Here is a 23,990-nt window from a genome sequence, read left to right as displayed (position 1 = left end):
ATTTTAAAGGGTGTTTATGAATCTGTAAGGCCATTGATTTCAGCAACGGGCCACTGAAAAAGACTCAATGTGAAACTGCATAAAGTATAATAATCTTTTGATTTCTAATAAAAGCTATATTTGGAGGGCGCTAGTGAGCAAGATGCATTTCAGTGCTCCTGCAAAACTGACAAAGCTATATTTGTATATAAATATCAGACCAATTTCATTTTCTCATTTACAAAAACAAAGTGAATCACAACAGAAAATGTATTTGTTTGTCATTTTTTTATTGTGGCAATACAAATACACGTTTTACTTAGATTTCTGGCTCTGTGCCTGTGCCTTGAGCACCTTGACGACGATCTTCTGCTCTTCAATCAGGAAAGCACGCTTGATCCTGAGAACGATGGGAAAAAGAATGATTTAAGTTGTTAATGGCTCATGCAATGTAATCAGAGTCTCAGCTCGCTTGAATGTTGACAGCGCTGAGAAACTCACTCCTCGTGAAGACAAAGGCATCACTCAGATAAGACGTGAGAAGGGAAACGCTCATTTTACCTGTCACGCACACACTTTGCGCACATGGAGCCTCCGTAGGCCCTGCTGACGTGCTTCTTGGTCTTGGAGAGCCTCATCAGAACCCGTGGTCTAACAGCCCGGACCTAAAAGACAGAACAGATCCATGACACCGGCAAAATATATATATTATATACACACATACATATATATACACACCCCACATTCAAATGCTGCAATGAATGTAACCAATGTGATTTAAATAAAATACATGGAGCTCGTTAGACACCCGTCATCAAATGCAATACCCGTGTATTCTTAGAATGACATCTTCAATTTCAGTTTGCAACACTTTAGCTGCAAAATATTTTCTACATATAGATTTGGTAACAGGTCAGTATTTCATCCTTTCTGAATACAGACATTACTTGAAAAACGTGTGCAAAAGCACTTGAGAATATCAGTAGAGAATGTGGTGCCAACAGTTTGAGATCTTATTAAGAAAGCTTGGATTTAAAATGACTTGTTTTAGCAAGTGTGTTTTTATGATAAACCATTAATTACAAAAACATTTTCTGCTGGATCACTAAATGACACATCTGGATACCCCCAAGCCTTTAAATGTAGTCCCAGCCATCAATTTGATCCAACATTTGCAGAACTTTAAGGACAATTTAAAAATACCATCAACAGCGTTGGCCAGTATTTTAAACTTTCACAATACAAAGAGCTTCTTGCCATCAGTATCCAGTTTAGGTCAAGAAAGAATTCCTTAACATTGATTTCATTGACACCAAGAATATCTAAACATCAGTACACGTTTGTTTTTTAAAATTACAGATAGAGTCCCGCATTAAATTAAAAAAAAAAAAGCAAGCAAGTTGAGCGGTGTTGATATTGCTGCAGCAGAAGAAGCAAAGCCTTCAGAGAATGTACTCATTCACTTCACATGGAACCTGACAGGTATTTCATAGTTTCCAAGCAGTTTTAGTGTGAGTTATCACTTTGTTCTCGATCCGGATCCCTTTCCTTTAGTAGGCACATAATAGAGACCAGTCCCACGTGGGGCAAATACGCGCCTCTATCTTACATGCGTCTGCATTAAAGTACAACGGTCATACTTACTCCACGCAGTCTTCCTGGGCAGATGCCACATGCCGACTTGGGAGCTTTGCCAACTTTCTTGGTGTACAGGTACACGATGCGGTTACCGGGAGTCCGGGACCTGCAACACAACACAACGGCGATCAGCTGTAGTGTTTACACAGGAGGTCAGTGGCGCCTTGTGGTGTTTATGTCAGCTTCCCAACCAGGCGGCCAGAAGCGGACACATTGTAACGTTAAGAACACGAACCGACTTACAGTCTGGTTTTGTTGGAGGTGGTGTTGTAGGACAACCTACGGCGGTAAGTCAGGCGATGCACCATCTTGAATCTGAAGAGGAAAGATTAGACCATGTTAGAACGTGATGCTAGCATGCTAACCCCGCTAGCCACCACCACCCGGGTTTACGAGAAACACGCTGGATTAAGCGGACAGACTGCTGGGTTGATTTCATGGGTTTTATTTCAATGTATTCGGTGTGAAAACACATTTCAGCGTAGCAGTTAACCGCGGCCACGAGCATTATCGAATGCAACTTAACCTAATGATAGCGGCCGTAGGGACCCTGCCATCTTTAAAATATCAAACAGAAATCCCAATATTCACAGAATGGTCACATCGTTGGAAACTAAAACGTATTTGTAGTATAGTCGGTGGGTGGCATTAACCACTTTTTCTTCTAAAACATAGGATTACGTTGGATTTTGAAATCGTTATGTTGCAGAGTAAAGCAGTAGTCCGCCATACCTGCTAACGCCGAAACCGGAAGAGGAAGGAACAAGGCGGATGTGACGAGCTTAAAGTTCCTCTGCTGCTTCGCGTGTGTTCCCGTTTATTCTGCTCCCTGCTGGTGCTCCGTTTTTACGACACACGTGGGTGAGTTTATACAAAAGTATGGGATGTTTATTTGATTGAAGAATGATAAAGTTAACGTAATTTATTATACAAATGATGACTACAAATTGCTTCCTTTTGTTCCGAAGAAGAAAAAAAAACAAGTGTGTATGTATCAATACCCGACTATGTATATAGTATTTTTAAACTTAATTGATTGTGGATTACCAAATGACACAATGGCACTCTTGGCTGAGGGACTTGAACCTTCGGGCCCTTACACTGTTGATTTTGACATCAACCAATAATTTGAACGCTCCAGCGTCCTGTTGTGCTGTAGTGTTCTCGTTTGCATGCTGACATTGCTTACCCACACACCTGGACTCTAACTACACTACAGTGATGAGTGTAAAGTAAGTAATTGACCGTAAGCCAACAGGAGTCAATTCAGTTTGTAATTTGAACTAAATGTGTATCATTTGAATTAAATGTGTAAATTGTCCAGCAGATGGCAGCAGTGGTTTGCTAGTTGAAGATACCTGATAGTTTTGGTTGGCACTGTGAAGAAATGTGTACATATTCATACGAACCTATTTAGTTTCAACAAAGTCCCGTTTAACTCAAATCTAATATATTATCAAAATATGAGCTTAATAAGAATTCTGAATTTCCTTACGAATGAAGGAGCTTATTTTTTTCCATTTAAAATGCACCCTCTCTGTAGTGATCCCAATTTTACAAAGGTCAAATATTTTGCTTTCCATTTAGCATGACATGACCTAATACAGTAAAACCTTTGGGTTTTTAAAACTGCACAGATATAAAAAAAATACATGAAAATAATTTAATAAAAATGTAAATGTTGATTATCTCATGGGTTATTCCAAAAGAATCAATGCTGTATTTTAAAAAATGTATTTATACCGTTTATAAAAAGTAAAGTCATTTGTAAGAGACTTTGTAATTCAGAAAGTGCAGAAATTGCTACAATCATACGTAGTACTGTTGTTGTTTTTTTAAAACGTGTCATACCGATGACCCTTTTATGAAGTTGTTTTAATGTACATGCCATGCACACTGCCACCCAATGTCCAGGTACCACACTCTCGTGCACACTGTGACGCTCTTAAATTGAGAGCAGGCTCAAAATGGCTCCCTATCAAAGAGGTGTTGTGTCAGAAAACAGACATTTGCCAAGCGCAGCCAACAGATGGTGAGCTTGGCATCCTTTAAGACGAGATATTTGGCAAATGCAAAGTTCAGTGGCAACGCAAGGCTCTGTGTTGATGGTTGGCCCCTTACGCATCCGTTTTAAGGCCATTAAAACAAACCGTCTAATTTTATGCTTCAACCAGTCAGAACTCCATATTGGCTGAAGGTTTATCAGTTTTCAAGGATGTGTGGAGTTCAATCAGTGCACATTTTTGTTTAATAAACAAATACATTATCCTTGAAATATATAGCTTGATTTATATATATATATATATATATATATATATATATATATATATATATAGCACACTTAAACATGTTATTTCATATTCTGTTGTTGATTTAATATATTGTGTCCATTTAAAATAATGTGCTTTAAATCTATGTGTTGTGTTAATTCATATTTCAATTATTTCAATGATTAAAAACACTAAACTGTGAAGAGGGGAAAAAAGTGTTGTACCGACCCTTTGGAAGGCAGCGCTGTCGCTTTAAGAGTTTTTCAACGTGCCGAATGCAAAAAAAATGAGCTGGTGCTTAACCTTGGGATCTGTTAAAAATGTTAAAAAGAGGATGGATGTGCTTTGGATGGTTCATTTTAAGGTGACAAATGGAGATACACTCTTACTAGTCACGTGTTTAATGCAACAGAGGTACATTTCCATTTAGAAAACTTGTGAATTCCTAATAAAATTATGTTACATGGAATAGATTCTCTCCCACAATTATAATAATTATATGTATGTATGTTGTTCCTCTTGCCCAAGTTGTAACAAACAACAGTTTTAAGTTAATAAGACAAAACTCTGCACACATTGTTTTTGTTTGGAAACATTTGATTACTGATGACCTCTCGAGGTTAAAGCTTGTTCTGCATGTCCTGTTCAGGGGTTGATTTGATTAAGTCCTAATGTGAGGCGACCTGGGATTAACCCGTTTTTTACCAGAATCAAGGTCTGTTATAAAGGGTGCCAAGGAGATTTGGCGCTGACTCCGAGGGACACTGACACACACACGTCCAAATAATTAGTAACATCTGCAGGCACTCTGTCTTAATCCTGTCAGAAGTAATTATTCTAAGACATCTCAATGGAATATTTAATTTAGATGTTTTTTTTCCCAAGCAAAATAAATATATTTGATAACACCAATCACATTCATGATGGTTTGATGATTAACCTTTTATTTACGGCCACAGCATTTGGATGTTCTCATATTTGGAGGAGTAACTGTACTTGTAAAGTGGTCCTGACCAGTCAAAGATGAACCATATCACCTTAAGTGCACTTGATTACGCAAGCCTCTCCGGCCCCCCCTCTCCACGTCTCCTTGGGCCTTCTGTGTAATCTGCTGAGATTTAAACCTGCTGCTCCTGTTTAATAAATCCACTGCGATTAAAATAGGATTACAGCTCTGCCTTCGCCTTACTAATGACATCAGAGCATGAAACATTTTTCAACTTTACTTCAGTTGTGGGATTTTTGCCCGAGCTCACTACTTTTTGTGACCAGACGGGCAGCGGCGATTTTTTTAACTCCCCACCCCCCCTCCTTCCCTCCCCTCTCCCACCAACCTCATCCCTGCAACCCAGCAGGTCAGCCCATCTGTGTGGTGGTTGACCTAAGGATTAACCTTATAATGCAACACACATCCTGTATCAATGCTGCCCTCCTTCACATCAGACCTCTCAATGACAGATAACCAAAGAAAAACAAATCTGATCTTTGTGGCCACAATCATGGATGTAGAGCCATGAAATATAAAACGTGCCTATAGCACTATGTGGGGTCCCCAGGATGGATATACTATAGTAAAGGGACACCCTATATTCCATTATTTATGTATTTGATTTTCTAATTATTTGTTTATTAAAGTTGCATAGGTTGTTTTGCAAAGCAATAGTATGTATATGTGTTGGTAAGTGAACAGGCACTGAGGTCACCTAAGGGGTCCTTGTTTAGAGACAAGCGGGAGATGTTTTCGCGCGCTTGGAAAAAGTAAGAAAAAGAGAAAAGAAGATAGAGCGGAAAAAGAGTGTACCTGTAACTTGGCGCTGATGCGCACTTCTTACCTGTGTTCACTGAGGAATAAAGATCTTCTTGGAACTAACACACGAACGTCACGAATGTCCAGGTGTGCTACAACTACTTCCGGTCATGGGGCGACCGTGCACATGTGATCCAATCTGCTTTTGATAATGTGGAATGAAGGATGTAAACTTGTCTGATCTTCTGTGATTTTATCTTGCAATGTTTAAATTCTGTAAGGGAAAAGATCGATTGGATTTTTATAACCTCATGACCTGACAAAGCAATCCACTAAAGACCAAGTAATTTGCTTTAATATACAATGCAGCAGTCACATGTAACATTTTGTCTTGTAGTTTCTGTAAAATATTTAGATTGTATCCTACTGCTGACACAAAAGACACAAGCAATCTAGTTTGTAATAACTCCAAGTTTAGCATCGTAGCAGTAGAAGCAAACGTATCCTATAATAGACCGACCTACCAAGCGTTTAGGTTGTTTGCATAAATGTGTCATAAATGAAATGCGATGGAAGCATTTATGTTCCATTCAGGATTTAAGGCAACATATTTGGGGATCCCCTGCTTTTCTTTCTCTTCATAAAGCCCCATCATCAGTTAAATATTTCACTCCAATGTCAACACTTTAGTTCGCCCAATGATTTTATGACCAAATGTCAGCAAATCTAAAGACACTCACATGCCTCAGATGAGGTTTGTGTTGAGTGATAATTAGCAAATGTAATCGTGATATTTCTCTTGCGTTAACGCTGACCGCAAACCATCCTGCACGTGCCAAACCGCAGCATGTTTGTATCGACATTGTGAGGATGCTAGCGAACTGACGTTAGCATTGAGCTGAGAGCTCAATATGGTGGAATAGATAAATAACTTCCAAGGAAACATCTTCAAGTCGAATTTGGCAACTCTCCAAAATGACCCGGGCTGCAATGGATTTCAATGGACCACCTGTAAAAGTAGGGTCTCACTTTCACACCGGGAGCTCGTATCTAATCAGCTCCAGCACTTAGTGGTCAGTGCCTGTGGATTATCAATTCCATAATCTCTTTTTAGAGCTTTCGCTGAATCGAATATTCACAGCCACCCCTGATTTTCAGCTAAAATGGTATCGTCCACCCTTTAAACAATCTTGCTTTTGTGTTCTCAGAGGCAGACCATTTGTCTTTTGGAATACATTTACGCATCTGTTTTAAGAGCCTCATTGATTCACTATTTACTATCTGAGCATCCCATTGGTGCCTGTGCCCATTTTGTTTTGCTGACTGCATTTTCCTAAGGGGCAGGTGGTCTGTGCAAGCCTCTTTGTACAGACTTGTGCTGGTGGTGGTGGGGGGGTTGCTAATATGGGGCTTTCAACATCTAATCCGAAGTCTCTTAGAAAAAGCTTATCTTGGGACTCTCCAATTTCACTGCTTTCCTCATCTGCAGGACCAAACTGCTTTTTGGTGTTAGTTGTGAACAAATATGACTCAAGCTAATTCAATACATTGTTTCCATCAATTGTTCTTCCCTCTGCTTAGTTATTATCACCCTATCTACCCCCCCACCCCCCGCCCCCCCTGCTGCCCCGTCCCATTGCTGACAAATCCATACAACTATGTGGGACACAAAGGCTTGGATTTAGCTGCCGGGCCAAAGCGAGGGTCGACCGGGCGGGCAGGCGGGGGCGCACCATGGAAATTTCTGTTGTTTTTGTCACAGTACAAATTTCAGACCAAATCAAAACAACTGGCACCGTCACCCGTCCAAAACCCCTTCCTTCCCACCGCAACCGCATACACACTGCGGCCAGTCATCACTTTTAGGCTGGAAATGCAGCCGGATCATGTGCTGCGGGATGGAGGCGAGCCTGCGTGTGCACTGTGGGCCATTGTTGAAAAAGAGCTGACAAGGGCCTGGATGGGATCTCATTTGATTGGAAAAATATCGAGAGATTCAATTTAAAGATCTGGGGGTCACGAGTGCAGTTTGGCCTTTTATGATTAGGCCTAATGCATGTGCACATGCAGCTAAACAAACAGATCAGCTATTGTGACGGCTCTTGCCTGCTGTACAGTCATCAGAATAACTTCTTTGATTCATCCCGTTTCCCCGATGACAGGCGGATGCAAAATGTCCTTTTCTGTCACATGTTGTGTCTTCGTTTTATCAGAAAGCAGTGAGAGAACCGTGAGTGGTTTTACCACCATTATGTGAGTATTTCATATGTCTGTCTAACCTTGTGGGATTTCCTGTTGCATATCATTTCTGAACATCAACATGGAGCTCTTTTGGCAGTCGTCAGGAGCATTAGCCCTGATTTATAGACTCCTTTTCCACACCAATGATCCCCCAAATCACCAAACCCTGAAATTAATTCTTTCTGTTTCTCAATCAGATGAAAAAATTATATTGATGTTGCCATTTTACCTTCAGGAGTATTTTCATAAACATAAACATTTTCTGAAATACTGCAAAACAACAAGTATTATTTTAATTTCTTTTATAAATGTTTTTTTATAAATAATCAAAGCATTATTTTTCCAATAATTAAAGTAAAGCGTAGTAAAATACCCATTAACCTGGAACAGGAGGGGACATCATTGAATATGAGCAGACACACCCTGCCCTTTTAGTTTGTTTAGTTTGCTCACTAAACTAATTCTTTTCAAATCCAAATCTCAACTTTATTATGTAGGTTTATCATTACGTTAACATTTCAAGTGTCACGGTCAAAGTCACAGAGTGAAATACCATCATGAGTATTGTGAAATCGGTCGATTGGCCCATAATATAACAGACGGACAGTTTGTCCACTGACAAAAACCCTTTCTGAGAGCCTGGTCTTATCATCTTTACCATCCAATCCATGATGTGGCCTACTTACGTGATCAATTACCAATCAAAGCCTCGGGACAGCCACCGGTTTGCTCTTGTGGAAAAACCCGGGACTGGTGAAACATGTGAGGCAATCAGACTCAATCCCTGTGAGTTGTAGGTTTCTGAGTGTGACATCATTTCACTTGCAAGTCCTATGATTGACATTACACAATGAAGGTTGAGCCCTACTGCATTTCGTTGCCTCAGTACTTGTACCCTGTGCAATGACAATAAAGTTGAATCTAATCTAATCTAATCTAAAGGTTAAATAGATGGGACATTCTGGGGGGGGGAATATTTCTTCCAAAGACTATTAAAAAAAAGGTTTATTAAATTTATTATACAGCACCACGCCATTAGTGTCACACATACTTTGTCACATTGTGTGGAGATGGCACGTCTGTGTCTATCAAATGGGATTTGGACTGTCGACTAGTGCTGTAAGTGGTTCGGGGGCTTTCGTTCGGAGGGGGAAACATCAGGGGGCTTTAAGGGTGGTAATGGAACAAACATTTTTTTAAAATAAATACATCAATATATTGAAGGAAATGTTCAATCATTTTGGAACTGGCTGTAGAGATGAAGAGATCCATCTGACCCCTGTTGTTGGTTATGGAATGAAACTTCTGGAAAGGCCTCGCTTGGCTCGGTCACATGGGATGCTGCCGCTCGTTCGGTTGCACGTGTTGTCTCTGCATATAACCTTGAAATGACCTCAAGCGTTTCCTACACGCCAATCTGTAACGAAGCTAAAGCATACCCACCTGCGCCGTCATCAGTGGAATAATTATAATAATTCAACAACAAAAAAAGGGAACCAGTGGAAATACTGCCTTTTGCTGTGTAACCACGGCAACTCCTCCCTCAGAATGCAACATCACCAAAGCCCCCACCGCGCGCAGCGAGCAGGGTGGGATGCGCTGTCTGTCGCTTACCTGGCTTTATCAATACACCCGGCGGGTCACGTGGGCTGCCCAGCCCAGCACTATATTCTGCTACATAAGCGACGTTTTTTTTCTTCTTCTTTTTCTCTCTTTTCTTTTTCTTCCCCTCTCATCCGAGACGGGGTGGGTGCTGCTGCTGCTGCTGTGGCTGCTGCTTTTGTGTGTGTGAGAGAGAGAGAGAGAGAGAGAGAGGTGGGAAAAGCATCTCCGCCTCCCCTCCCGGTCCCCCTCGCCCTCCCTCCCTCCCTCCCTCCCTCCCCACCCACAGCTCCTCCTCTGTCGTCGGAGAGCAGAGAGCGGTCACACACTGCTCGATGAGAGCAAGAGGGCACCGCGGAGGATTTAATTCCAACCTGCTGCTGCGCCGTGCAGATGTTTTCTCGCCTTTGACAAAGGTAAGGCATGCCCGCCGTCTGCAGCCGCAGCCGCTGCGCGCGCGCGCGTCGTGCGCCACGCCGCCGGGGAAGTATAGTGCCGGGGCTCCGTTGGGTGGAAGATGATGCTCCCAGCCGAAAGGGCGAATTCATCATTGAAGGGCAGACGGGGGGAAAGAGTTGGCCGTGGAACTGCCGCCTTGTGACACGCTGTTCAGTTTAAGCGGCGGCAGGCTGCGTGTGCGTCGTTGGGAAGTCAAACAGGACAGGTGCGCGTGTGCTTTTAATTTCATTTTAATGTCCTTTCCCCTTGGCGGCAGCATCATAGGCTTTATCGTTTCCCACTGACTGATGTCCGTAAACCGTCGGCCTTCACGTTTCGTAACATTTTGTCAGGTAAAAAGAGCAGGTGGCCGATTTCCGAATACACGTTGTTAACAATAAAATAGTTAAGCCGGCAGAATCACGTCGCCGGAGTTGATATCTGTACGTAGCAACATATAGCTGTTGAAATGTGTTGACATTGTCAATTACTGCATGTAAATGACTGAATATACTCAATGATGCAGCTAATGAAGTCTACACTGGCCACATCATTTCAATTACCAGTAAATGTTTAAACTTATCATAAATTCTTCATTTGTTTTTCCGTATCACATTTTTCAATGTTTATTTCAGAGTGCAGTGATAGCGCTCGAGATACGCATTTTAAGATGAGTATTTGACATTACTGCATAACCTTGTAACTGGGGATTACCTCTTAGATTTCATTTCTCAATATCTGCATGCTGCTTTTTTGGGGCAGTCGTCAGGAGCATCAGCCCTGATAACTGAATTTTCCACAGCGATGGTTATTGAATAAGGTAGCTGTTGTTCATCGTATTCTTAGATTTGTTTGCAATTCATATAAAGAAAGGGATTCATCAACTATTTGTCCATTGCACATTTTCCCTTTTTGCATTTATTTTTTTTTTGCATAAAAAGAGAAAAGCAGCACATTTGAGTTCTTTACGGCTTGTTTCCTCTTGTAGCATCAGACTGTTTAAAGGGACGGAGCGGAATCTTTAAAGTAGACCTTCTTGATTTAATCATATGTTGATGTAAGCTTTACCCTCCTGACTTTGGTTCCTAGTTCACTTATTCCTTTTCTTCATTCTGTTGCGGTCTTCTCGGCAGAGGCTACTATGAAGACGACATTTGGCAAACCAGACCCTGGAAAGCTTCTACAATCTTTTCAATTCATTTGAAACTTGTGACAACACCATGCATTGTTTCCGGTAAAACCCGCCCGCCGCTCTCCCCTCGTCCTACCCAGCCGTTGAGAGTGAGGACACCACAAGCTGCGCAGACATGGGTTCGGATCAACCCTGCTCGGAGTCCCTTGAGAGGAGGCCCACGTTGAGCGCCGCCTGCAAGCGGCAGGCCTACCGATGTCTGCGGAAAAAGCTAAGGCCATTGCGAATCGTAGGGTTTGCCCTCAGCCTGGTGGCCTTAAGTGCTTTCTCCGTCAGTGCCTTGACCTGGAGCTCAGGGGGTTTCAGTGAGCCAGTTCTCTCCCAGGAGAGTCTCCGCCACTCGGTCCCCCACAGGACTCTACTTTTCAGCCAACATCGGAGGGACGCCAATGTGTCAGCCGACATGCCGATAGCCATGAAATCTACGTCAAATAACACCGAGGGCCACGGGGATTACCCGCCCGACCTCTTCACCCTTGCGGAGAGACGCAAAGGAGCAGTGGTCCTCCACATGTTCGGCATGATCTACATGTTCATTGCCTTAGCCATAGTGTGCGACGAGTTCTTTGTCCCAGCACTGACGGTGATCACGGAGAAGTTGACCATTTCGGATGACGTCGCGGGCGCCACCTTCATGGCGGCAGGCGGCTCCGCCCCGGAGCTCTTCACCTCCATCATTGGCGTCTTCATCTCGCACAGCAACGTGGGCATCGGCACCATCGTGGGCTCGGCCGTCTTCAACATCCTCTTTGTGATTGGGATGTGTGCCATCTTCTCCAAGGAGATCCTCAACCTCACGTGGTGGCCACTCTTCCGTGACGTCTCCTTCTACATACTGGATCTGATCATGCTCATCATCTTCTTCCTGGATAACATCATCTCCATGTGGGAAAGTATCACGCTGCTCTCAGCCTACGCCGCCTATGTTATCTTCATGAAGTGCAACAGCAGTGTTGAGAGATTCGTCAAGAACTGCATGAACAAGAACCAAGTGGTTGAAGTAGAAGCGCAGCCCAAGGTGAGTTGGTCTCTTGAGCAGTATTGCTTTTTTTTCCTTTTTCCCGTCACCACCATTTCCTTTAAAAATACAATATTTTGCCGCAAAAGCAATGACCTTCCATGTCACCTCTCACATGGGATCAAACCCTCCTTCTACACATCAATGATACATCTGATTCGTTATTTTGATGAAGTCAGGCTGATTGTGATGAAACCGGTTTGTTTGTGGAGACGTGCTTTTAATTCCATGCATCCTTTTCATGTTCTCATTAGCCTAATGAGCGTCTTCAAATAACACCAGTGTCCCACAGACATCCCGCGCTCTAAGATCATGCAATATGCAACCAGCATAAACTGACCACAGTCCATTCATGTGGTTTAACCGATGCTACACAGGGCCGGCATACAGTATTCCTCTGTAGGATTAAGAAAACCCAGTTATATGTGTAATTCTGGGTTAAGCTCTACAAATTGTGTCCCGGTCCGACATCCAAATTCTTAGAAATTCCCGAGAGCAGTTTTTATTTTTCCTCGATTAAAGATTTCCCGCAATAACACTGCATTTAAATAACTGTGTGAACATGTGAACCCCATGCAGCAAAACCTCTTCTTTGACTCGTCAGTTTCTCCACATTTGCTTTCCCCAGGATCCTGTTCACGTACGGTCTCAATGCAATGTTATACTTTTGTTTATAACATATTGAATACTCCATAGACAAAAAACGTAGCAACGATTGTTTGACTGGACATAGCGTTCGTCCACATCAATGACATTTGAGGGCAAAAGACACCGCAGTGCAATTTGATACCAGTGTAGAGATTATCCAGACGGATTTAGATTTCTTTGTGACATGAGATTGAAATTACATTTTGTGAAAGTTTCATTGTAAAGCTTTAATTAAATCTGGATTCATTCTAAGTACATAAAGGATATTTAAAGGGCAGGTTTCACAATGTTGGGCGGAGAAACTGTCAAAGAATCCAACATAGCCTTTTGTTTTGCAGTCGTTTAAAAAGCAAACATGGCAATAGTTATTTAGCTCCTATTCTTGCCAAACTAATTTGATTGAGGGCTTCTGTGCAAGAACAGAATGAGAAGTAAGGTGCACAAGCTGAGTGCCAGACAACACTCGGGTGACCTTGAGCTGAAATGTATTCTGAATAGTTTGGCCAACAGGACCGCTGGTGTGTGTATTAAAAAAAACTAATTTTGATGGAGGGAAGAAAAAGTGGGAGACTGATGAGTTGATCAAATCCCACCATCGTGTCTCGTCAGATTTAGCCTGTCCTCTCTCTTGCATTGTGGGTAACAAGCACATGGCTGAAGCTTTCAGCACAAAGCTTTGAACATAAAACAGAATACATAAAAAAAGAATTACATAATGTACAAAATAACAGTCTAAAGCTTAAATTTACTAAACCTAGATTGTCAGTGAACCTCTTTTTGTTAAAAGGTGGGTTAATAGAACTACAAAGGCACAAATATTATTAGAATATAATCATCTAAACACTTTTTTTTTAATTAAGCTTTGACACTTTGGGGACATGTGTATTTTAAGATGCATGTTATTTTGGGAATTAATTGGCAATTTAGCAGACTTGTATGTGCGTAAATTCATACATGAGTAATGGAGAGTCAAACAGGAGAGCAAGGGCAAGTGTCGTGCAAAATATGATTGGTTTTCCGCTTTTTTTTTAACTTTCTATTTTTAAGTGACATTCACTACTATGGACTGAGCTGCTTTTTTATAAGTCAATCATTTAACAGTTATGAATGAGCTCCTTAAACTCCGTGCAGTGCCGCTCAGGTGAAAAATATTGCTCTGTAAGGACAATCGGATGCTATTTCACGCCATGCCCCTGAACTAGACACCTGATTAAAATGAGCTTCCCTGAGATTATTTCGTGCAATAGGATGATATTAGGACGTCCCTGATCTGCGTTATATTGCAGTAATAGACAGACAGAAAGACGGGCAGTCTGCAGCAAAAGAGAAGTGGTGTCCTGTCACCATAGGAGAAAGGGTGTAGGTTGCCTGGTTGGTAATTGGCAGTTAACCATCAATAATGCTATAAATACCATCTAAAATTCAATTCTGAGAGTAGCATGGACAGCAGTGTAATGTTTTGCATTTAGCATTCATCTGTCCATTTTGTACTGTGTGCAACCGCTGCCTTTCATCTCACTGCAGGACTGCTTGCACCGAGTTCTCTTTTTTTTTAATCTATCGACGTGAAAAGTTTCTTTCGCAAAACGCGTTTGTTCTTCTCCTGGTAGCATAAAAATAGTTTGCTTATTTACTCGGAAAAAAAAATGTCTTCGCTCCCGGGCAGAGCGTCAAATAGCACGAGGAGCTTTTCCATCATTTGACAGAACAGAGTAGTCATTCTTTTTGAGCCCTGGGATCAGGTGTAACATTATTGATAAAACATAAAAAGAACAGCGGCGGATACCAGGTCTATTTAAAGCCATTGTTTGACATTAATTCAGTGGTCAGCCATATCAAACGTAATCTGCAATAATCTCTCAATCCAGTTAACACAACCATGAATGCTCCATAATGCCGTGCACTTAGGCTGACTTGAAATTACGGGAAAATAGGATGATGAAGGCTTTTGCTTTGGCCACTTTTAGACAGATGAGAGGAAGGTCAACATGTTGCATAGTTTCATGAGTGACAGCATTTCTATATTCTTTTACGCTCTTTAAGAAAACGCTTAAAGAATCACAGACCAAACGTGAGCTTTCCTTCTATACACGTAGCCTCGTGCTCCAAGGATAATGAAGACATATTGATAGTAGAACCGTGAACTCAAAATTTGTAGAAATCATCTGTTGTTTTGATAGACTGATGTAATTCAGCCTCAGATATGACGGTTGATCGGAGTGCATGACATGTGATTGAATTACTTTCTTCTTCGATCCCAACAGATGTTGGACGGATGTATTTACCGGTTAGTTCTGGCTCTATTTGGGGCCTGATGCCATTGTTTACCTTATAAGTGCTTTGTTGCATGTAAATCTCACAACAAGGCCACTCTGTCTCAGCCTAATGAGTAAGGTTACCACCTTTAGGCACCCCCCCCCCCCCCCTAAGACACAACCCTGCAGGCTGGTGATTTGTTTTCCCTGTCCTCATCTACTTTTAACAGATCCAGATGTTTTCACCGCAGCGGATGGTGCAACAGTAGACAGTTGATTGTCTGCAAAAGCATTGCAGAATAACGCAATCCAATTCAAATCCCTGTATTAAATACTACCTTTTGTGAGGCTTAATATTGTCAGTTGATGATCATTTATGAGGCTGTAGTTTGTCACCATTAGTTCAGTTTGATTGCATATGTCAGATCCGTCATTTCAGTCATTTCACTGCTTGGTCCTGTGACCTAGCGTGTTCTAAAGGCAACGAAAGCAGTGATTCATTTCACTATCACTGCTTTTATTTGCTGCATGCTCTCTTCCGTGAGACGTCATGGTCAGGTGGTGTTCTCAGTGAGTTAACAGGACGAAAATAGAATTGGACCCGTGCATAAAGAACTGATTACGGATCATTAGTATGTGCAGTACACTCTGTCATAATTTGCCTGATGGACTGACAGGCTGCTTTTGGAAAAACTGGCTCCGGCAGATCAGACACGTTGGCCAGTCCTGTTTTATGAAACGCAGAGGAGTGACGGCCACTTTCACTTGTTACTATCATCGTGACACACCAAGAGTCAGGGGTGTAAGGGGTGATAATTATGTCATTCTGTCATTTTTGCTTGGCCACATCTTGCAACTCATCAAAAACAACTGGTTGTCAAGCAGCGAATAGCATCTATGAATGTGTGTGTTCTGGAGAAATAATTAACAAATGAAATGCACAGTAACAAAACTGGAACAAAACGTCTCATGTACGTGTTTCAATTAGTAAAGCTTGAAATGTGTAGTCTCTGTATGACTCTACATCCAACCACAACATTAGATGCCTAATATCATCAATGTGTTCCGAGACAGATGTTGGTTCTGCTGAGATGGAAGGTGCGACCTCTGATGTATTACCGAGCTATAAATAGCGCCACAGAGGCGAGATCTTCCATCAGGATTTGCTTCAAAGATCACTTACAAAGTGGGTTCTGTGCAGGGAGCAGACTGTTTGTGCTTCCTCCTCGTGAATTTGGGTATCCAGGCACTAGGTCTGATGCTGTAAACCTTCTATATAGTCACACATGAAACCTGGTGTTTGATGCCGTATGATGTGTGCTATATTTTTACATTTTTATCCAGTCCAAACTGAGTAAACTAACCTCATCGCACCCTATAATACCAGGCTGCACTGCATGAACTCCGTCCCTAGCTGTTTATTTTAGTCCTGGGTGACGTGTTCCTGGGATTATCTCCCATTATGACGGATGTCTACCTAATTTTCACTAACATCCAGATGTGCACTGCTGAACTCAAATTTTTCAGATTGCCTCTTGAATGGATTTTGCTATTTTAAAAGCGTTGTCAAGCAAATCTTTTGAAAACGCTGTATAAACATCCATATTTACACTACCACACACGCTGCCCTCTCTTTTAATTGTAGACACACACAGATTTGGGGCTATCGTGGCTGAACCTGAAATGAATGTCTTTTCACAGTATCATTTGTATGGTACGTGTCATTGTCCTTTATTTGCACTGTGTGTTTCTGTGAAAGCAGTGAGAGCATCCATGCTTGTATCATTTGAAAAGGAAAGTTGTGAAAGTGACCTTGATTGAAAACTGAGTAAAAAAACAGGTAGATGTTGGTAATGCTTTCATCCAAGCCCGCGTAACTGATGGGCAGATGGAAACAACAAAATGGAAGCACTGCAGTAAAAACATACGTATACTTTAGCATGTCGGAAAGTAGAGGAAAATATCGATCGTTTGATGGAAAGTTGAACTGTAGAAGAGCTGAGCTCGGTTGTCTTTGTGTGCTTATCGGTGTAGTTTTAGGGTGATATATTCACATGGGTGTGCAGACACCTCTGCCAGCACCTACACTGTATACACCTCCTCCCGAGGGGGAAATGGATTCGTTTTGGTGCTCGAGCTCAGCCAGCGACCACAGAGCCACCGTCCAACGGTTTAAAAATAGAAAACCTGTGACTTCGATCCCACGAGGACGAAGAGTCCAAGTTTCATCATCCGTTCCAGCTGTGGCTCTGTGTTGAAGGAGAGTAATTAGTTTGACCGTGTCTATGGAAATAAAGGTATCCTTTGAAATGAAGTAATGGACAAATCAAATCAAATCAAAACACACAGTGCCAGGTTTTAGGAGACCTCGTCAGAGGACTATTGAGCCAGAGTTTCTTCTTCTGCCTACAATTATTCTGGGAGCTCTCTTGGCATTGTTGTGGTCCCTCGCCAGCGCACAAGCTTTTGTCCAAGTGCAATATAATTACTTTCAATGGTAATAATTTGCATCACAGGTGCTGATAATTGTTTTACATATTTTATCCTTGATTATTGTACTTCTTGGCTTTCCCCTCCATTCTTGTGAGAGTGGAAAGTGGCTCTTTCACTGTCTCTTCAGTGTTGTGAATGGTTAGAAGGTCACCATGTCACTGATTACACTGACTATTTTATTATCAGACGCACCAAGTAGTTTGTTAAAAAAATAAATGAAATCAAGGTTGATATTTTTGCCCAAAGAAATATCATTACGTGTGCAAAGTAGAGCCAATGTGAGTGTGTCCATTTCAGCGATGTTCACACAACAAACAGAACGTGGCCCTTGACATCATTGGCTTCCAAGTTCATGTGTTATATCTTTACCCTGTTCTATATCAATCCAGCTATCACATAATAAAGCAGATCTTTTCGAATATGCTTCTAATACAGTACTTTTAATGTGACATGTGTGTATTTGCAAATGAGCCTAGAGCTGAAATAGTTAGTAACTTACACAATTGGGATAATTGATACGATCAAAAAAGCAGATGTCACGACCTGGCTCTTTGGGCCATGACAAGATTGGAGTTACACTGGTTTCCGAGGTGTAACATTCTTTATTTAACACACCAAACAACGAAAAACCATAACCATTCCAGATGGGATGCGAATGTCAGTATTATCAGTAGTGTAGGATGTGCATGAGGGTAAAGTGTAAATGGTGGGTGTTGTCCAGGGCATTTAACCCAAAGGAAAACCGGATTCAACAGGCGGCTGCCCTACCACACCGGACGTCTGCTGGAGAGAGAAGAGAGCGACAGAATCAATGAATGAACACAGGGCTTTCTAATCTCAGGGCACCTGGCCCAGGTGCCTTCAATCACCAAATCTCATTGGAAGGCTGCTGCCTCCACAGCAGGGGTCGTCACACCTCCCCCCTTAAGACGGGGTCCCGACAGGGATCACCGCAAACTCCAAAAACAACAACAAAAACATACTACCTTAGCACCCTCCACATTGAAACTAGCTCTGCTCTGCAACCAGGTACCTAAAAGAAGCATTTTAAGAGAGAGACGAGAACAAAGTGAAGAATGACAGGAGTTACATTTCATGATCACAATATTAACCCTGACCACTACAATTCAGACCATTGACAGTGTCACCCAAGCCATCCCGCAGAACTGCCAAGGGACCACGCACTGTATGGCCAAAAACAAGGTCATTGGGACTAAACCCAGTGCTCTCCTGAACACCTTCTCGGGCTGACAACATCAGCCAAGGTAGTCCTTCCTCACAATCTCTCCCTTTCTCTGTGCAGTACGCATGCAACAAGGACTCAATGTCTGGTGAAAACGTTCAAATGCTCCCTGACTTTGCGCATGATAAGCAGACGCACGGTTATGAGTCACCTTCAACCGTTTCAACATCTGTCCAAACAAGTGCGATGTAAAGTTCGAACCTTGGTCGCTCTGAATCACACGCGTAACGCCAAAAATTGAAAAGAATTGTGTCAAGGCCTTCACTATTGATCTTGCAGAAATTGAACGCAAAGGATATACTGCAGAATATCTTGTTGTCTGGCACATCACAGACAGCAGAGAAGAACAACCAGACCTTGAGGTTGGTAAAGGCCCCACACAATCTATGATCAAATGCTCAAACAAAGTGAAAAACGTATCAGGATCCTTCTCATTAAATCTGGGCATTAAACGCAAATTAGCCTCAACATCGAACCCGAGACGGACAGACTCCGGGAAACCTTCCTCTGCCATAGTCTGCGAAAGCTTACAGTCACAAATCAAACTCAATTTATACTGCTGCAATTCCGGTTTCATTTTTTCTGTTTGCTGCCGAACCTTTTCGATTTGAATTTTCTGCTCAGTTTCCAAGTATAACCGGAACATCAGCAGCTCCTTCTGCTGCTCAAAAGTCAGCCCCGACATGGGTGCAGACACAGGTGTTGCCACAGCTGCCACGTCCGACAAATACTCCTCCGTCCTCAAAACACCACTTTCCACTAAAGCGGACAGAACAACAGCTTTCACCTCAGCCTTAAGTTTGACATTAGTCACATCAATAGTATAATGCTCGGCTATCTGGAGCAACTGTTCTTTAGTACAGCCATTAATGAACACCTCAGAGGGCGCATCAAAAAAACCCGACAAGGAAGACATAGACCAAACAGAACGCACCGTATTACCCCCCCAAACGCACACAAACGAAGGCAACTTGCCCCGCGGAGTATTCCCCCTAACTGCCTAGTCCAAACTCTTACTAAACTCACCTAGTCTTCATGCAGCTTGCGGTGGGTAATTACGCACTGGAAACCAGCAGGTCTGAGAAGTCACCCACAAGTAGGCCACAACGCAGGATCCCACGGACGTGCTCCCGAGACAACCGTCCATAGACAGCTGACACTAACCACGTTGCCACAACACTACAAAAAAAAACTGACTCAACCCAAAGGGGAGACGCCACTATAACCTGACAGGGAAACTCCAAACACAGCGCATCAGGGCGGCAACACGTACTTTCTCTTTGGACCACGCGCAATCGACTTCGCGAAAGAGAAAAAAAAAACCTCTAAACGCTTCCACAACCAGAACTACAACGGACCAACGAACTACAACGAACCAGAGCTACAACGGACCAACGAACTACAACGAACCAGAGCTACAACGGACCAACGAACTACAACGAACCAGAGCTACAACGGACCAACGAACTACAACGAACCAGAGCTACAACGGACCAACGAACTACAACGAACCAGAGCTACAACGGACCAACGAACCACAACGAACCAGAGCTACAACGGACCAACGAACCACAACGAACCAGAGCTACAACGGACCAACGAACCACAACGAACCAGAGCTACAACGGACCAACGAACCAGAGCTACAACGAACCAGAGCTACAACGAACCAGAGCTACAACTACAACGGACCAAAGAACTACAATACCAACGAACCAGAGCAAAACCTTCAAAATCCAGCATGACTCCCAAACTTTCCGCAACAGAGACAACCTGGCGATCACCACCAAACCAAACGCGCACCAACCGCTCACAGCTGATCCACACAAAAACACGCGTCACACGAAATCTACACACTTGATCATCAAACAAATCACTGACCAGAATTGGACGAGCCCCCATTTGTCACGACCTGGCTCTTTGGGCCATGACAAGATTGGAGTTACACTGGTTTCCGAGGTGTAACATTCTTTATTTAACACACCAAACAACGAAAAACCATAACCATTCCAGATGGGATGCGAATGTCAGTATTATCAGTAGTGTAGGATGTGCATGAGGGTAAAGTGTAAATGGTGGGTGTTGTCCAGGGCATTTAACCCAAAGGAAAACCGGATTCAACAGGCGGCTGCCCTACCACACCGGACGTCTGCTGGAGAGAGAAGAGAGCGACAGAATCAATGAATGAACACAGGGCTTTCTAATCTCAGGGCACCTGGCCCAGGTGCCTTCAATCACCAAATCTCATTGGAAGGCTGCTGCCTCCACAGCAGGGGTCGTCACACAGATTGTACAAAAATGAATGTATGCTTTAGCTCTCCTTTTAACCCTTATGGTACAAATTGTTTCACAAAAAGCAGGCTGTAAGTTAAAACCCCCTGAAAATGTCCTTTTCTGATTGTGCACGTATGTAGCGGTATCAATTTAAACCATTGCGCCTGTCTTCAAGGGCTCGCCATATCAATTAATGAGTAGGGCTCAAGAGAACAAGTCGCAATCTCTATTAAGGCAATGGGATCTGCCATTAAAAGCCAACCCTATCACACCCTTATTGCCAGTCTTCATTTGTGTTTCTCTATCCAGCCCTTGGTGGCATGTATGAGTCATGGCATTACGTAATTACAGAGAGCTTCCCACACTCTGAAAGATGGAGAAAAAAAGGTTAAAGGGACCCAACTTAAGTCTCCATGCAAGTAATAGGTGGTTCCCGGATACGCAGACGGTTGAAGAAGGAGGCTTCCTTTATCGAGCAGCGAGAGATGACGTTGGCGTGAACTGCCAGATCTTTCAAAGTCACCAGTGTTTCTGTGCCGTTCAGAGAGGTGGATCTCTTTAGGCCCAGATCATTACGCTGTATTTTGATTTGACGTTCACGGCTTTAACGCTATTTTCATTTAAAGCCATTGTTTCCTTGATTTGTCCGTTGTTTGGATTGAAAGGAATGCCAAGCAGGAATTGACGTAACCATCCGTGGTAGGAGTTGATGTGTTCTAGTGCTCACGGTATTCCTTTTGTTTAGCTGTAATTTTAAATGAATGCGATATTTTCTTGTAATTCAGTATCTCAACGTCGTCGAAGTTAAGGCATATGAATACGTATTTCCAGATGTAATATTTTTGTCCCCTGATACAAAGAAACTTGAAATGAGAGATTTTTTTTTTTTTCATTTTTCAGTCAAGGCAGTGCCTGAAGGTGAAACGTTGCAAGAAACTAAAAGCCTTATCGATCAAGGGCTATTTTTGAAAGCAGGGTCAAATTAGCTACCGTAACAGCACTGTAAAAGTATCATGTGAAGGACACCAAGATGCCTATCTCGTTGGGCGTATGACACACACAACCCATCGAGATGGAAACATAGAGTAGGGGAGGGCCGGAGGACTGCCGCGCCTTATGAACGCCTCCCTCTGGGGGATTTTGATTTTTGACCCCTAAGCATCAGCCTCGCTAAGCTGCGGCAGCAGAACATTACATCGGCTCATGTAATACCCATCATTTATGGAATGAAGCGAGAGATCTAGTGTAAAAAGGTGACAGTTGCAGACAGACTTGACATAACACTTTACAATTTTACACCAAATTTAAGAGAGAAAAGTCTTGAAATGGAAGTTGTTGCACATTGTACAGCCTCTAATGAGCTAATGACCAAATGCTCTGGTGCTCAGCGACTCTGCTGAGGGCTGAAGGCCTCCCCTACTGTTGGCTCAGAGGGCTATCGCTTGTTATGTCCATCACTGATGGACAAATGATGCATGCCGCTCAACCCAACCCCACCCCCTCTCCAGCCCACCAAGGTGACCTGAAAGGGCTCTGTCAGCATATTACCCCATCTGCAAATGAGACTGGCTGACTGGACTGGCAAGCAGGAAGTTTCCTCTGCATACGTTAACATCTTCCTCCCGCAAAAAGGGTCTTTGGTGTGTGCACTTTGCCTCAGATGGGAGATTATGAGCTGACTGCTGATTTGCTTATTCCCACCAAAAGACCAAAACTGTAATTCTACGGAAGTGTCTTAGGCCTAATATGTTATATTGATCCATTGCTGTCTAAAACAATTAAAATTATTGAGTCACGCCATTGGGTTAATGCTCTAGTTACTTTGATCTCCTTATGATTTTAGGGTCGAGTTCTGACACATCAATGTCAGAATCCAGGCCAACTAAATACAGCATAACACTGTATCAGTTTCTATTAGTGGGCAAGTGGATCACAGGTGCCGTTAGTTATCACTTCTAGTGGCCCCTCTTCTGGAAAGTTCTCAGGACGTTACAGTGTATACATGTTACAAACAATACCTGTCAAGTGGGCTCAGGTGAAACTAGATTTGGACCACTGTCGGCGATTGAGTTAGTCTGTTCCCTTGTTGGGGATCTCTCAGTAAAATGCCTGTCAGCGTCAGGTGCTGAAATAACTAATAAAACCTCTGCAGATATACAGGAGGGGCCAGTTGAAAAAAAGCAGAAATCTGGGCTCAGACAGGGTGGAACACAGAGGACCCGGTGCCTCACATCCACGCAAGAAGGAAGCAAGAAACTTTGTTTCATGGTTTGTTGCAATCTCAAAAACAAACAACCTTGCTCAGACTTTCGTTGTTTGGTGTAGAACAAAACCAGCTTTAATCCGCCTGGAACAGAAAAATTCCTATTTGATCAGGTTGGAAGGAGATTATTATTCCACCTCTTGTATTTACTCAGCTACCGCATTACGTTCCACATGCACAATCTAAATTGAATCTGGTGAATAAGTGAATAAATGTTATCATTGACTGAAGAAAAGAAAACAACTTTACAATCCACGGAGTTCTGCTACGCGACAATGTTCCTGATCAAACGTAGCTTTGGGTGATTACATTCACTTGCAAAAATGACACTGCAGTTTTTGTTCCCCTTTTTGTCTCCCCAAAGCCGGAGTCTGATTGGCTCATTTAAGGGGGGAGTAAGAGGAAGCAATTTTGGCTTAGTCCTGGTGAGCATTGCCTTGTGGGAAATCAGCGTCGTGGCAGCTCCTGTAATTAGTTCTGCTTGTTAGAAAAATGAAGGGGTTACTAATTAGCAAGTGGATGGCTTCTTGACTTGTTGTGCATCTTTTCCCTCCTTTCCTTGAAGATCATCATTATCGTCTCCAGGCAAACTGGAGAGAGAGAGACGGAGAGAGAGAGGCAGAGTGGGAGGGAGAGATGCAGCTCTATCGTGCTGCTCAACAGTTTAGCTCACGCACAATGAATCTAGA

At 42.7% G+C, this 23,990-nt stretch overlaps 2 protein-coding genes across 12 annotated transcripts in view; one reads left to right on the top strand and one right to left on the bottom strand.

The window, feature by feature from the left end:
- Positions 1-252: 252 nt before the first annotated feature.
- The window catches only part of rpl34 (ribosomal protein L34), a 277,780-nt gene continuing 254,042 nt past the window's right edge, over positions 253-23,990 (bottom strand). For 3 of the 4 annotated variants that reach the window (XM_078106359.1, XM_078106360.1, XM_078106361.1), the window contains exons 2-5: positions 1,861-1,935; positions 1,624-1,723; positions 541-644; positions 253-379 (exon numbers count right to left, since the gene is read on the bottom strand). In XM_078106359.1, the coding sequence (XP_077962485.1) occupies positions 295-379; positions 541-644; positions 1,624-1,723; positions 1,861-1,925 (354 nt within the window). In that variant the 5' untranslated portion in view covers positions 1,926-1,935 and the 3' untranslated portion in view covers positions 253-294. Of the gene's footprint in view, positions 380-540; positions 645-1,623; positions 1,724-1,860; positions 1,936-2,349; positions 2,536-23,990 lie in introns of those variants that run through there. The other variant, XM_040180080.2, reaches the window with a different exon arrangement.
- The window catches only part of LOC120821494 (sodium/potassium/calcium exchanger 2), a 38,706-nt gene continuing 24,136 nt past the window's right edge, over positions 9,421-23,990 (top strand). For 4 of the 8 annotated variants that reach the window (XM_040180074.2, XM_078106354.1, XM_040180073.2 and 1 more), the window contains exons 1-2: positions 9,762-9,893; positions 11,049-12,125. In XM_040180074.2, coding sequence (XP_040036008.1) covers positions 11,223-12,125 — 903 coding nt within the window. In that variant the 5' untranslated portion in view covers positions 9,762-9,893; positions 11,049-11,222. Of the gene's footprint in view, positions 9,894-11,048; positions 12,127-23,990 lie in introns of all 8 variants that reach the window. The other 4 variants (XM_078106356.1, XM_078106355.1, XM_078106352.1 and 1 more) reach the window with 2 other exon arrangements.

This window comes from Gasterosteus aculeatus, chromosome 7, assembly GCF_964276395.1.
Source record: "Gasterosteus aculeatus chromosome 7, fGasAcu3.hap1.1, whole genome shotgun sequence".
Taxonomy (NCBI): Eukaryota; Metazoa; Chordata; class Actinopteri; order Perciformes; family Gasterosteidae; genus Gasterosteus; species Gasterosteus aculeatus.
Note: the sequence above shows the minus strand (reverse complement) of the source record. Positions and strands in the feature narration are given on the sequence as shown.